The sequence below is a fragment of the Petaurus breviceps genome, unplaced genomic scaffold (genome assembly GCF_028583685.1).
Source record: "Petaurus breviceps papuanus isolate PSGF00001 unplaced genomic scaffold, PetGlider_PUasm1.0 90333, whole genome shotgun sequence".
Classification (NCBI taxonomy): domain Eukaryota; kingdom Metazoa; phylum Chordata; class Mammalia; order Diprotodontia; family Petauridae; genus Petaurus; species Petaurus breviceps.
The window spans coordinates 306860-319494 of NW_027187220.1; the positions used below are offsets into that span (position 1 = coordinate 306860).

At 46.9% G+C, this 12635-nt stretch overlaps 1 protein-coding gene across 11 annotated transcripts in view; it reads right to left on the reverse strand.

The window, feature by feature from the left end:
• Positions 1–4910: 4910 nt before the first annotated feature.
• KLF8 (KLF transcription factor 8) overlaps positions 4911–12635 on the reverse strand; it is a 33479-nt gene continuing 25754 nt past the window's right edge. For 9 of the 11 annotated variants that reach the window (XM_069108106.1, XM_069108107.1, XM_069108116.1 and 6 more), the window contains exons 6-8: positions 7714–7891; positions 7274–7303; positions 4911–6895 (exon numbers count right to left, since the gene is read on the reverse strand). In XM_069108106.1, coding sequence (XP_068964207.1) covers positions 6703–6895; positions 7274–7303; positions 7714–7891 — 401 coding nt within the window. In that variant the 3' untranslated portion in view covers positions 4911–6702. Of the gene's footprint in view, positions 6896–7273; positions 7304–7704; positions 7892–12635 lie in introns of all 11 variants that reach the window. The other 2 variants (XM_069108108.1, XM_069108109.1) reach the window with 2 other exon arrangements.

Sequence of the window (12635 nt, forward strand, 5' to 3'; positions counted from 1 at the left end):
CACTACAGCAGCTTCTGGGGGCAGGGTAGGGGGGATAGGGGGGCTTTGCCTGCCTCAGGTGTCTCCTCACTTCAAGCCAGTGTCCATTCAACTGTCAAAGCGACTGCCCTAAAATGAAGGTCCCATCATATCACTCCCAGCTTCACTCAATAAACTCTAAGGAGTCCCTATTACCTCCAGGGGCAAATACAAGATGCCCTTCTTATTCTGGCCCATCCTACCTCTCCAGTCTTCTTACACCTTACTCCCTGACAATGACCTTCTGGCTGTTCCTCCATCTCTCAGCTCTGGCTCTGGGCCTTCTCTCTGACCATCCCCCCATCTTTTATAGGAAGCCGTCCCCAATCCTTCTTCATTCCAGGCCTTCTCTCTATTCATTATTTCCTGTGTGTCCTGTATAGAGCTTGTTTGTACTAGAACATGGTGTCTCTCCCACTAGATTGTAAGCCCCATGAGGGCAGGGACTGTGTTTTGAGATCCCCAGTGCTTAGCTCAGTACCTGGCACATAGTAGGCACTTAGCAAATGTTTATCGACTAACTGACATTACTCCCCTTCACACTCTCTATGTTCTAACCAAAGTCTACCATTGCCACTCCTCTATCTGTGCCCAATTCTCCCCACACCAAGTTGTTCATCATACAACACCCCCTTTCCATGGGCATTAAGGTAAAAAGGAAAACACACACACAACCTTACTCACATTGAGTGAAGGTCACTGCTTCCATATACACAGACCCTCCCAGGGATGGACTTAGGGACACAAACATATAGGAAGATGTGAGGGTGTGGTGTATGTGTGAGCAGTACGTGTGCAGTATGTGTATGGACATGTGTGTGTGGTATGTGAGCATATGTGTGGTGTGTTAATATATGTGTGAGGTTGTGATTTTGTGTGTGGTATGTATGTGAACATGTGTGTGATATTGTGGTATGTGAATATGTGTGTGGTGTGTGAGCATGTGGTATGTGAGAGCATACATAGGTGGCATGGGGAAGGGATGTCTATTCCCACATGAGAGTCTTCATCAGTGTGTTTCCCTATATCCCTAGGAGGACGTATTTGTGTTTAAATGGGTTTCCACATCTCCCAGTGAGTATGAGCCTCCTATCTCTTGGCAAACCTTTGTATGGGTGTTTGGGTATAGAGTGGGTTCACTTACTCTTTGAGAAGATGGAGACAACAATATGTCCAATCAACTTCTCAAGTGCAGGATGGCGGAGGCCTGGGTAGACAAAGTGTTCTTTCAAAAGATCTGGGGATCTGAGTGAACTGCGAGATCAGTAAGAGTCGGTGATGAGAGGTAACAGCCAAAAGAGGCCCTGAGACTGTGGGCTCCCTCAGGAGCGTCCAAACTTCAAGAACAGGAAGGTGAGACGTAGGAGACCCATTCTGGTCAGCCCCCATCAGCCCACACCTGGAAATGCTGTGTTCAGGAGAAACAGCCCTCTTCATCACAAGATAAAGGGGCCCTGGGCCAGGATGCCACCACAAATTACCAAGGAACTGATTGGTTCCTGCTTGTCCAAAGGAACGGACCCTGATCGGGACTCTGACCACAGACATCAGCCTAACCAGGGGAGAAATGAACTGATGTGTAGGAACCCACATGAGGCTGGGTATAAAGGAGTATAAAGGAGCCAGGGAAGGACCAGAAGTGTGGAGTTGGGGTTCAGTTCTCTCCCCCTCTTCTGTCACACACACACACACACACACACACACACACACACACACTGTGTCTCTCCTTCCCTTCCTCCTTCCAGGATTACAGGATTGCATCACTACATTGATATCCTAACAATGTTCATTCTAAGACTCCTCAATTATTGCCAAAATATACAAACAGGTAAATGGAGCCACAAAAAACCTGGCTATCAGAAAGGCAAACCAAGAGCCATGAGCAGTGTGAGATTTGGCCAAGGCAACTCAAGCAAGATGGCCACACAGACCAGGAGAGGGAGATTTCAGGGATTTCAAGTCGGAAGAGATCTTACTGGAAAAGCATCTATTAGGAAACAGCTAACCTAGACTCTTTTTACAGAAGAGGAAACTGAGACCCAGAGAGAAAGTGACTTGCCCAAAGGCACACAGTTTGTAAATGATAGGGTAAGGATTCAAAACTGCCATCATCTAGCATAGCCTAGCTTAACTGAGTCCACTGCCATATTTCCACTAAAGGACTTAACATTCACAGCAGCCTTCCTAGCATTTACCATAGTGCCCCCATGGCCATCCCTGCCTGTTTTTCTCCTTCCCTCCAGCAGCAGGACCATGGCTCTGTCCACTAGGTGGCACTAGAGCAACCTCCTGGTGGCCTCTTGTCGTGACCCTTGAAGCAAAGCCCATTGGTATGGGACTAATTGAGCTTTGATATTAGACAGAATAAGCCGATGCCACTTCAGTCCGCTGTCTTCCCTGAGTTGTTTCCTTCAGCGATCTTCAAACATTGACTAGCTTCAAGAACTTTTGGCTTCCAGCTTTGAGAGAGAAGATGGAAGAGGCCAATGTTTGAAGAGCCAAGAAGACTTGCTATCTCTGCCCCAGCCCTCAGCAGGGCCTTCCTGTGCACCAATAAAGGGCTTGGGGACAGGGGTACCTGACAGTTCCAAATCATGATTTACTGAGGGGTCTAAAAAACTAGGGACAGGAGGAAGGTGCTGAAAGTGGATTTATAGTGTCTCCTAAATTTAGACAAAAGACATTTTCCCTCACCTATTTGGAGAGAGATAGAGACAAGGCAGGGGACAGCAGGAAAAGGGCACCAGATGCTCCCAGTCAAGATGGACCCAGGTTCTCATGACCTGTGTGCTTCCTCAACCTCCAAGGTTGCCCCCCCCCCCCACCAAACATGTAGAAGACTGTAAGGGCTGGTGGGCACAGTTTCCTGAGTTGGCTCTATGATTCTAAAGAGATTGCCAGCTGCAAAGAGAAAGCCTCTCAGATGCTCACCAGCTGCACTGGAGAGAGAGATAGAGACAGAAAGACAGAGAAAGAGAGGAGAGAGAGACAGAGACAGAGAGGTGTAATGGGAATGTAAATTTTAAAGATCTTCCCTGCCCCTAGGCTAAAGTGCACCTGGAGCCTGGGGTGGGAGGCTTGTTTTTCAGTAGATACTTTTTGATTGGCCAGTGGGTCCAAAAGGTTGTTACATTCTCTGAGCCAGGAGAAGGCTATATAAACCCCTTGATAATTCTGCCTGTATACTTTGAAGTTCGGGGTGCTGACCTTTTTCCCCTGAACAAGGTAAACGATACATGTTTGACTGATTAAAGTAAGCTTGTTAACCCATTTTGAGTTGCTTTCCTTTAACAAAGCAGATCCAAGAACCTGTGCTGGCAGCAAACCCTGAGGACACTTGGGGTGCTTGCTGCTACAAAATAGCATCACGAACAGGATCTGCAGAGTAAAAGGAAAGTATGGGGGCTGGGATAATTGTTTGTTTCCCAGTTCTGGTAGCTGTGATTCTGTGGAGCCATTGAGCAGGAGAGAAGAATGGCCTGCATGCAGACTTCGCTGAGCTGAGAGCGGGAATGGTGAGCTGCCTGCATCGGGACCTGGGCAGAAGCCAGGAGTGGCTGCCGCCTGTGGGAGGAGAAGGAACCCAGGAGGTCAGAATTCAGCCACAGGAAGAGATAAGAACTGAGCAGCAAAGCAAGGGGCACTGAGTGTGTTTCCTGGCTGCATCCCACAGTTTGGGACCCAGGGGAAGGATGGACTTGTGACTATGGTGGGTGGGATGAAGTGCCTTGGATCCCCAGGGACCCCACCTTGTTGGTTTTGTTGCCCAGCCCCCTCTCTGTACTTGGAAGCAGAGGCTGGAGCTGTGTGAGGGGAAGGACCTCCCCCCAGAACTTTATTTGAACTCTTGTTTTGAATTGAAGTGATAATGCTATGTACTTTGTGTTTGTTTAAGGCCCAGTGGCCACTTTGGTAACTTTACTTCTGTGTCTTGAAAATGTGACCTAAGAGATGTTCAGTGCTAATTCAAAAGTAAATTGACTATGCTATGGGCATGAAAGATCTTGGGGCCAAATGTAATGGGAATGTAAATTTGGAAGATCTTCCCTGCCCCTAGGCTAAAGTGCACCTGGAGCCTGGGGTGGGAGGCTTGTTTTTCAGTAGATACTTTTTGATTGGCCAGTGGGTCCAAAAGGTTGTTACATTCTCTGAGCCAGGAGAAGGGTATATAAACCCCAAGTGTTCTGTGATTTGATATGGATTCTGGGAAGCCAGTTGTCTGGAGCCCCCCCCCCCCTTTGAAAAACCCAGATGTTGATTGGGTATGGATGTAATGGCTGGACAGTTTGGAAAGCTGTCTACTTGATCTGTTTCTGTCTTGATAATTCTGCCTGTATACTTTGAAGTTTGGGGTGCTGACCTTTTTCCCCTGAACAAGGTAAATGATATATGTTTGACTGATTAAAGTAAGCTTGTTAACCCATTTTGAGTTGCTTTCCTTTAACAAAGCAGATCCAAGAACCTGTGCTGGCAGCAAACCCTGAGGACGCTTGGGGTGCTTGCTGCTACAAGAGGGAGAGACAGAGAGAGACAGAGAGAGGGAGAGGGGGAAGGAGAGACAGAGACAGGGAGAGGAGAGAGGAGAGGAAGGAGAGGAAGGGAGAGGGAGAAAATAAGGGGGTGAGGGAGAGAGAAAATGAATTGAACATTGTCAACAACCAGCTCCAGGTCATCTCCAGAAACTGCCTGGGAACACACAAAATGTACACAAATAAATCTCCCCACTGCACCATCCCCTACCTGGCATTTCTCCGAGCAGCTACAGGACACCTTAGATGTAGAGACTGGAAGATTGCTGGGGCAAATGGCCTCTAAACAGAGAGGATATTGGGGAAACCTTATCCTCTCCCTTCCCCCACCCATCTTGCACAGAAATGACCACACACACTAGATTTAATCAACTATTTAATCAACTATAAACAATAGACCTGTACACTATACAGTATAAAGTTTTCTAAAAGTCTATACAAATCAAACAGTAATCACAGGGAAAAAATTGTACTTAATTTTATTTCTTTCATTGAAGAGATTCCCTGGGAAAAGGGTTGTGCCTGAGACCTGGGGGAGAGAGACTGTGCAGAGCAGGGCAGTTAGCCTTGGAGCCCCAAGAAAACACCTATAGATAAAAGGCAGTGAGCTTCCTGTCACTTCCAGTGTTGCAGCAGAGGCTAGACTAACCACTTTTCAGGGAAATTAAAGAGAGGCTGCCCCCATGGGATTCTCTCCAAGAGCCTGTACCCACTTTTCAGATGCAGGGAAATCCTTCTGAGTGACCCCAGAAGAAGAGCTGTACAGGGAGGGGCCCGGGAAGAAGAGCCTGCCCTGTGCTGAGCACAGGGCAAGGACAGAGCGGGCAGGGGCCAAGTGAGCGCCAATCACCAGGAGTCAGTCAGCGCCTCTCAGCTGCACACCCACATCTCTCCAAGGCCAGGCTTGGCAAAATAAACCTCATTCCAGGAGCCAGTGCCCAAAAGCAGCCAAACACCCATCTGCCCTAACCAAGGTTCTGGAGAAACAAGTCCAAGCCGAACACTCACGAGAAGAGTGGAACTTCCAAACCCACCGCCCAATGGGCAACAGCAACATCCCATGAGTCCTGAGTTCAGATCATACCCCACAACATCCTCCCCACCCCCACCCAGCTCAGTATTCGCCCAGGACCCTTCTCCTGACCACCTGCCTAAATGTGCTTAGGAAATAGAAACTGCTTTAATATCAGAACCAGAAAGGGAATGATCTCATTCACTCCAAGTCAAAAAAAAACCCTTGGCCCTCAGCCACTCTCCATGAATCACAAATTGTAGGGTACTAGTGAGAAGCCTGGTGCCAAGTGGAACTCAGTGGCACCCATTGGAGAATGGGTATTAACTTTGGACTCCCAAGTTCCTAAGTCTGCTATTTGCCAGTGTTTCTGGTGAGAAGGGGGAGGAGTCATGTCAGGGAGCTCGCCTCCCAATCGACTCCTTCAGCTCCTGGCTATGTCTGCCTAGAAGAGCAGGCCTCTGACACTCCTCAATCGGGAGCATTTCCTCGAAGGTTGGTAGGCAGCTACTGTTCCTGTGGAACCAAAAGCATTTGCTGCAAATTCAGTCCTTGTCCCCAGTCGTGTGATTAGCAACCCCTTTGAGGGAAGTGGAAGACAAGTTGGGAAAATGTCAGGCCTGGGTCTTTCCAGTCGACTGACATAAGGAGCCCTCAATGCAAAGGGCACTGTGACAGCCTGGGACCCAGCTGAGCCCAGCTGAGCCTCCAAGATTCCCATACCAACACACACCAAGGCCAAGGCCAGAAGGCCCCTGATAGGCAGGGGCAAAGCACCCAACTAGAAAAAAAGCAGGCAAAAATGGAAGAGAAAAGCTTAGGGGCCAGTGGGGCCTTCCATTGAGGATGGCTCCAGCTCAGGGACCCCTGAGAAGAGAAAGGGGAAAGGTCAGTGGGAGAAAACATGTCCTGCTGCCCTCCATCTTGGGAAGGTGAGTGAGGCAGGACCTGTCAGTGGCAGCAATGGCAGCAGCAGCAGCAGCCAGTGGTCTGTGGATGAGAGGAGGCAGAGAAGCCCCAGGAAATGCTGCCATTTATAGCAGGAGGAGGACAAGCCCAGGGCATGGGGCTCGTGGCACCAGTTTTTTTCTATTTTCTTACATTTTGTAGGCCTTTCCTACTCAGGTAATAATGTCCAAGATATTATCTGCTGGTGTATTGGGAAACACTGTTTCTAAATGAGCCCTGCTGGCCTGACACTAAGAAGGCAGCAGGGGCTGACGCAGCATCCAAGTCCATTGGCAGGTAAGTGGGCAGCAGGAGACACCCTGAAGTAGCTGCGTTCCACTGTTGGGGCTCAGTCTTGGAGAAAGATCCCAGGGAACTTGCCAGTTTCCTGGGAAGAAAAGTGCCTGATCACCCAGCAGCCCCCAGCCCTGCTCAGAGCTGCCATCTAGCCCAAAACCAAGGCCCTACCTCCTGCTCGTGGCTTCTCTTGGCCAAGGTTTTCTAGCACTGGGGCGTGGCAGTCTCAACTAAGTCACCATGGACAGCAACTCTCCAGGCTTAGCTTGAACCCAGCAGCCTGCTCCAGCAGGGCAATGGGCTTGGGGCCTGGGGTGGGAGGGTTAGGGTGGGGTGCAGGGGGGGGGGGGGGAAGGAAGCTCAGTCAGGGAAAAAAAGAGATCTGGGCAATGACAAATTACTTTGCATTCATTTCCCTCAAGGGCCTACATGGGAGAAGGGGGTATCAGAAAGTTACCAGCCAACTCACTCCAAACACTGATCCGAAGCAGGGCAAAAGCTGGGTAGAAGGTAGAACAGGAAGGAAGAGAGAAAACAGGGTTAGCTCAGCCCAGACATGAGCTTGCAGCTTCTGTTCCTTTGTGGCTGTGTTCAAAGGTGTAGAGGTAGCCATGGGAGCCGCCCATTCCAGGTTGAATCCTTGCCTGGACGTCGGCAAGGCCAGGCCTGGGGTTTAAGGAGGTCAACAGGAAGCCACCCTGGCTCACCCTCCTCACTCTCCCTCTAGGTGTTGCTCTGGCCCCCTCCTGGCAGCATTGCCAAAGCAGAGGGCCTCATGGTAGTGGTGGTGCTAGTGACTATGATGTAGAATGGGAAGGGAGAAGAGGAAGAGGAAGACAGGAGGGAGGAGGGGAAAGGAAAGGAGGGGAATAGGGGGGAGAAGGAGGAGATGGCGGCAACCTGGCTCACATCATGATGTGCCGCCGCCGGTGGAGGGCCAGGTGGTCTGAGCGGGAGAAGCTTCGATCACAGTCTGAGCAGTGGAAGGGTTTGATGCCGGTGTGCTTGCGGAAATGCCGGGTCAACTCGTCTGAGCGAGCAAATTTCCAGGTGCAGCCTTCCCAGGTGCATTTGTATGGCTTCTCTCCTGGAAGGGGGACACAAGTACAAAAGCAGGTCTGAGCAGGTACACACATTCGACCTCATGACAACTCCTTCCTGAACCTCCCCCAGAAGCCAGTGCCAGAGGGAGGGGCTGAGCTGTCAATGAAACAGATGGACACAGCTAGGCACACCTGGTCAGAGGTGATCAGTGCATCGAGTATCTTTGTTATTTCACACAGACACACACACACAGCTGACATTCACATTCCTCAAAAAAAAATGGACAATCTGCTGTCTGAACTACTCTGCAAGCTGCTAGGTTACAGATGAGTCATCTGCCAATCCATATTGGGAGGAATTCCTACAGTAGAATACCCAACAGGGACAAACTTGCCACAGTCCAAGGTGGAGTCAGACTGGTAGAGTGCAGTCAATGAGAGATAGCCAAAAGTCCTCACTAATATTGCCAGCAGCCACTGGAAAGGCACTGGGAGAAAGTGACCATCACCACCTGGCCAAGACTAGGTCTCTCTCCAGAGGTGGGTCTGCCTGAGTCCACTTGTACAACAGTCTGGGGTGAGAAGTATTTTTTTTCCTTTTGGAGGGCAATTGGGGTTAAGTAACTTGCCCGAGGTTACACAGATAGTTTTTTTGTGTAAGTGTTAAGTGTCTGAGGCCAGAACCGAACTCAGGTTCTCCTGACTCTGGGCCAGCACTTTACTCACTGCGCCACCTAGCTGCCCCATGGGGTGAGAAGTATTGACAAGAACCACTGAGTGCTCCAAAAGAAATGCCGGCCCCAGATCTGCTCTGTCAGCATCACCAGGGAGGCCAAGCCAAGACAGCAGAGAGGAAGCTGTAGAGCTGAGCTCCTGACAAATCCTTCACAACAATCAAGACAAAGGATCAGACTGAATTCTCAATCAGTCGATAAAACACCAACTATGTGCCAGGCATTGTGCTAAGTGCTGGGGATACAGAAAGAGTCCAAAGCCGGTACCTGCCCTCAAGGGGCTCCCAATCTAATGGAGGAGACAACAAGCAAATAGATAAGTACAAATCAGCTATGGACAGGATAAGAGACAATAATTAGAAGAGGAAAGACGGCAGAATTAAGAAGGGCTAGGAAAGGTTTCCTGTAGAAGATAGGATTCTGACTGGGAAAGCCAAGACAGAGTAAGAGTGAGTAATTTTTCCAGCCCATCTCTCTTGGCTTGGGAAGACAGAGATGACTGCAGACACTGAGGACACCCGGAAGGAATACTGAGGCAGAAAGATATCTCATCTGCCATCTCTGTCCCTTACTACCCAATTCTGGGTTCCAGATTCAGGGCAGAGAGGAGTGGGCCACAAATGTTGGCCCTAGCTGTTTACTGAACAGGGAACAAGTTCCAGAACCATGGCTGTGGGGCTCTGAGCCCAGAAGCAGAGCAGGGACTCAGTTCTAGCCTTTAGCCCAGCACCTAAGCCTGCAGTGGAGTAACTGGGTCAGGGATTATGTTCAGTAACTCCAAACCTGTAGAACTTCCCAGGGGGCTGAGTGACTGAGTCCAGCAGCTGTCTACAGAAACTGCACCACATATGAGGCAACAGATCCAACTCTGGGTCCAGAACATGCAGAAGTCTGGCCAGGAGGATAGAGAGCAGACCCCTCCCCAGATCACACCACTTCCAAAGTACAGAACATACATGCAGGCCCCCAAACCAAGCTGGGAAAACAGCAGAGACACATAGAGGGAGGCAAGCTCAAGCCAGACCTTTCCCCCTAGAAGTGTGGCAGACACTTTAGACACTGAGTCTAAAGTCAGGACACAGGCTGGAAGGATGAGCAAACAAAAGAAAAACCCAAACATGCAGAGCTAGTACAAGGACAGGGACATTCAAATGGAAAAGAAGGGAAAAACCATTTAAATACTATGTGCCAAGCACTTTGCTAAGTGCCTTTTTTTACAAATATGATCTTATTTGATTCTCACAACAACCCTAGCAGGTAGTGCTATTATCATCTTCATTTTAATCTAAGAAACTGAAGTAAACAGGGGGGAAATGACCTGCCCAGGGTCACATAGCTAGTAAGTGTCTAAGGCTGGGTTTGAACTCAGGATTTCCTGATTCCAGGACCAGTGTTCTCTTCACTGCAGTGAATTCACAACAAGCTCAACACACACACACCCAGAAGAAGAGAATGATTTGAAAACATCTATAAGTAAATCTGCAGAGAAAAACACAGCTGGGACACAAGACCAACAGGAATTCCTCGAAGAAAGTGAGAGTTTAAGAAAGAGCAAAAGAAAAATTCTTTTCAACCAAATGAGAGCCTAGAAGAAAGGGAAGAAGGGGAAAAGAAGAGAGCTGGGAAAGAAAGCTATGAAAATAGAATTAATAGCTTGGAAAAAGAAATATAAAAATCTCAATGAAAAAAATAACTCCTTGAGAATTAGCCAAATGGAAATCAGTAACCCCAGAAATAATAAAACAAATTCAAAAGATTAAAAAATAGAAGAAAATATGAAATGGCATCTTATGAAATACCTTGGAAAATAGATCAAGAAGAGATAATTTAAGAATCATTGGTCTACTTGAAAGCCATGAACAAAAATAGCCATCATATTTCCAAAAAAACCTAAAAGAATACTTCTCAGACATCTTAGAATCAAAAGGCAAAGTAGTATTTGAAAGAATCTGCCAGCCACCTCCTGAAATAAATATCAAAATGAAAACTCCCAGGACTGTTATAGTCACAATGTAGCGTTTCCAGGTCAAGAAAAACAACCTTCTAAATGAAATGGACAAACACAGCAAATAGAGTACTTAAATAATTCTATCTTTTAAAAAAGAAATTGAACAAGCTATAAATGAACTTCTCTACGTTTCCCAAAAGAAAACCAAATGGATTTACAAGTGAATTTTACCAAACACTTAAAGAATAATGAACTCCAATACTACATAAACTCTTTGAAAAAATAGGCAAAATCAGAGTCCTCCCAAATTCTTTCTGTGATACAAATATGATCTTGATACCTAAATCAAGGATAGTCAAAACCTAGAAGGAAAAGTATAAAATCAATTTCCCTAATGAATATTGATGCAAAATTTTAAAATAAAATATTAGCAAGGATATTACAGCAATATCTCACAAATATTATACACTGTGACCAGGCTGGATTTATACCAGGCATGAAGGGCTGGTTCAATATTAGGAAAATTATATGCACAATTGACCATATTAATAACAAACACAACAAAAATAATATGATTATTTTAATAGATGCAGAAAAAGGTTTTGATAAAATACAACCAATACAAAAGAAAGCACAATAAACAGAGCTTTCCTTAAAAAAAGGAAAGTAATCCTAGGTAGTAACCCTAAAGTCAAGAGCCAGAATTATCTATAATGGGGAGAAGCTAGAAGTCTTTCCAATAAGATCAGGGGTAAAGCAAGGATGTCCATTATCACCATTACCACCACTACTGGTCAATTTGGCCTTGAATTGTCAGCTACAGCAATAATACAAGAAAAGAAATTAAAGGAATAAGCAGAGGCAAAGAAGAAACAAAATTATCATTTTTTGCAGATGATATGATGAGTTACTTAGAGAATCTGTGAGTGACACTCACATGATACTAGATAGTTGAGTAAGAGTAAGGCAAATGGAGAGTGTGATAGGCAGCTGTGGTGCAGTAGATAGAGCACTGGGCCTGGAAGCAAGAAGATCTGAATTCAAATCTGACCCTCAAACTTTACTAGCTATGTGATCCTGAGCAAATCATTTAATCTCTCTTTGCCTCAGTTCCATCACCTATAAAATGAGGATAATAACAACACCTCCCTTCCAGGGTCATTGTGAAGATCAAATGAGATTATATTTATAAAGCACTTAGCAAAGTGCCATGTACATAGTCTGTCTTTTTTTTGTTGTTTTTTGAAGGGGGGAGGGCAGGGCAATTGGTGTTAAGTGACTTGCCCAAGGTTACACAACTAGTAAATGTTAAGTGTCTGAGGCCGGATTTGAACTCAGGTCCTCCTGACTCCTAGCCACCCCCAACACATAGTATGTCTTAATAAATACTTGGCTCTTCCTTCCTTAAAGACAGGAAGTTCCAATTCTGCTCCTGCCATACTATGTGACTATGGGCAATGCTTCTTACTCTTTAAGCCTCAGTTCTCCCATATGTCAGATATGTCTGTCAAATATAGATCATAATAGTTACCTTCCCCTCCCTTGAAGGGCTGCTGCTGTAAAACTCCCTTGAGATATTCTATGTAAAGCTCCATGGAAATGTCCCAACTTTTGTCTCCTTCACAGTATTGTTAGGGAGAAATCTCATGCTTTTATAAACAAAAGCACTTGACAAACCAGATCCCCAGAAGTTACTAACCACTCCTGCTCCAATACATGGTGCCTGGGCCCTTACTGAGACATAGCAATTTTTTTACTCTTCCCTGATCCACTCTTCCATCCCACTCCCACTCCCCACAGAAGCTGTTGTGAACCTTCTCTTCTCTTCTCAAGCCTTCTACCTTACCCCGACCCTTTCTTTCCCTCCCAGCCAAAAAGACCACCTCCTATTTCACTGGGAAATACCAAGGCTATCTTGTTTTCTCCTCCCCAGTCACACCTCCTTTTCCCCAAGGCTCTAAGGATCCCGTGGCCCTTTTCCTCCCCAAAGGCAACCTCTCCACTTTGACCTTTGCTGTTTGTCCCCTTCAGTCTCCTATGGCAGCTGGTCCCATCAATCTCTCTCTTCAATTTTCCAAGGTCCCTCCCTCCCTCTCTAATTTTCAT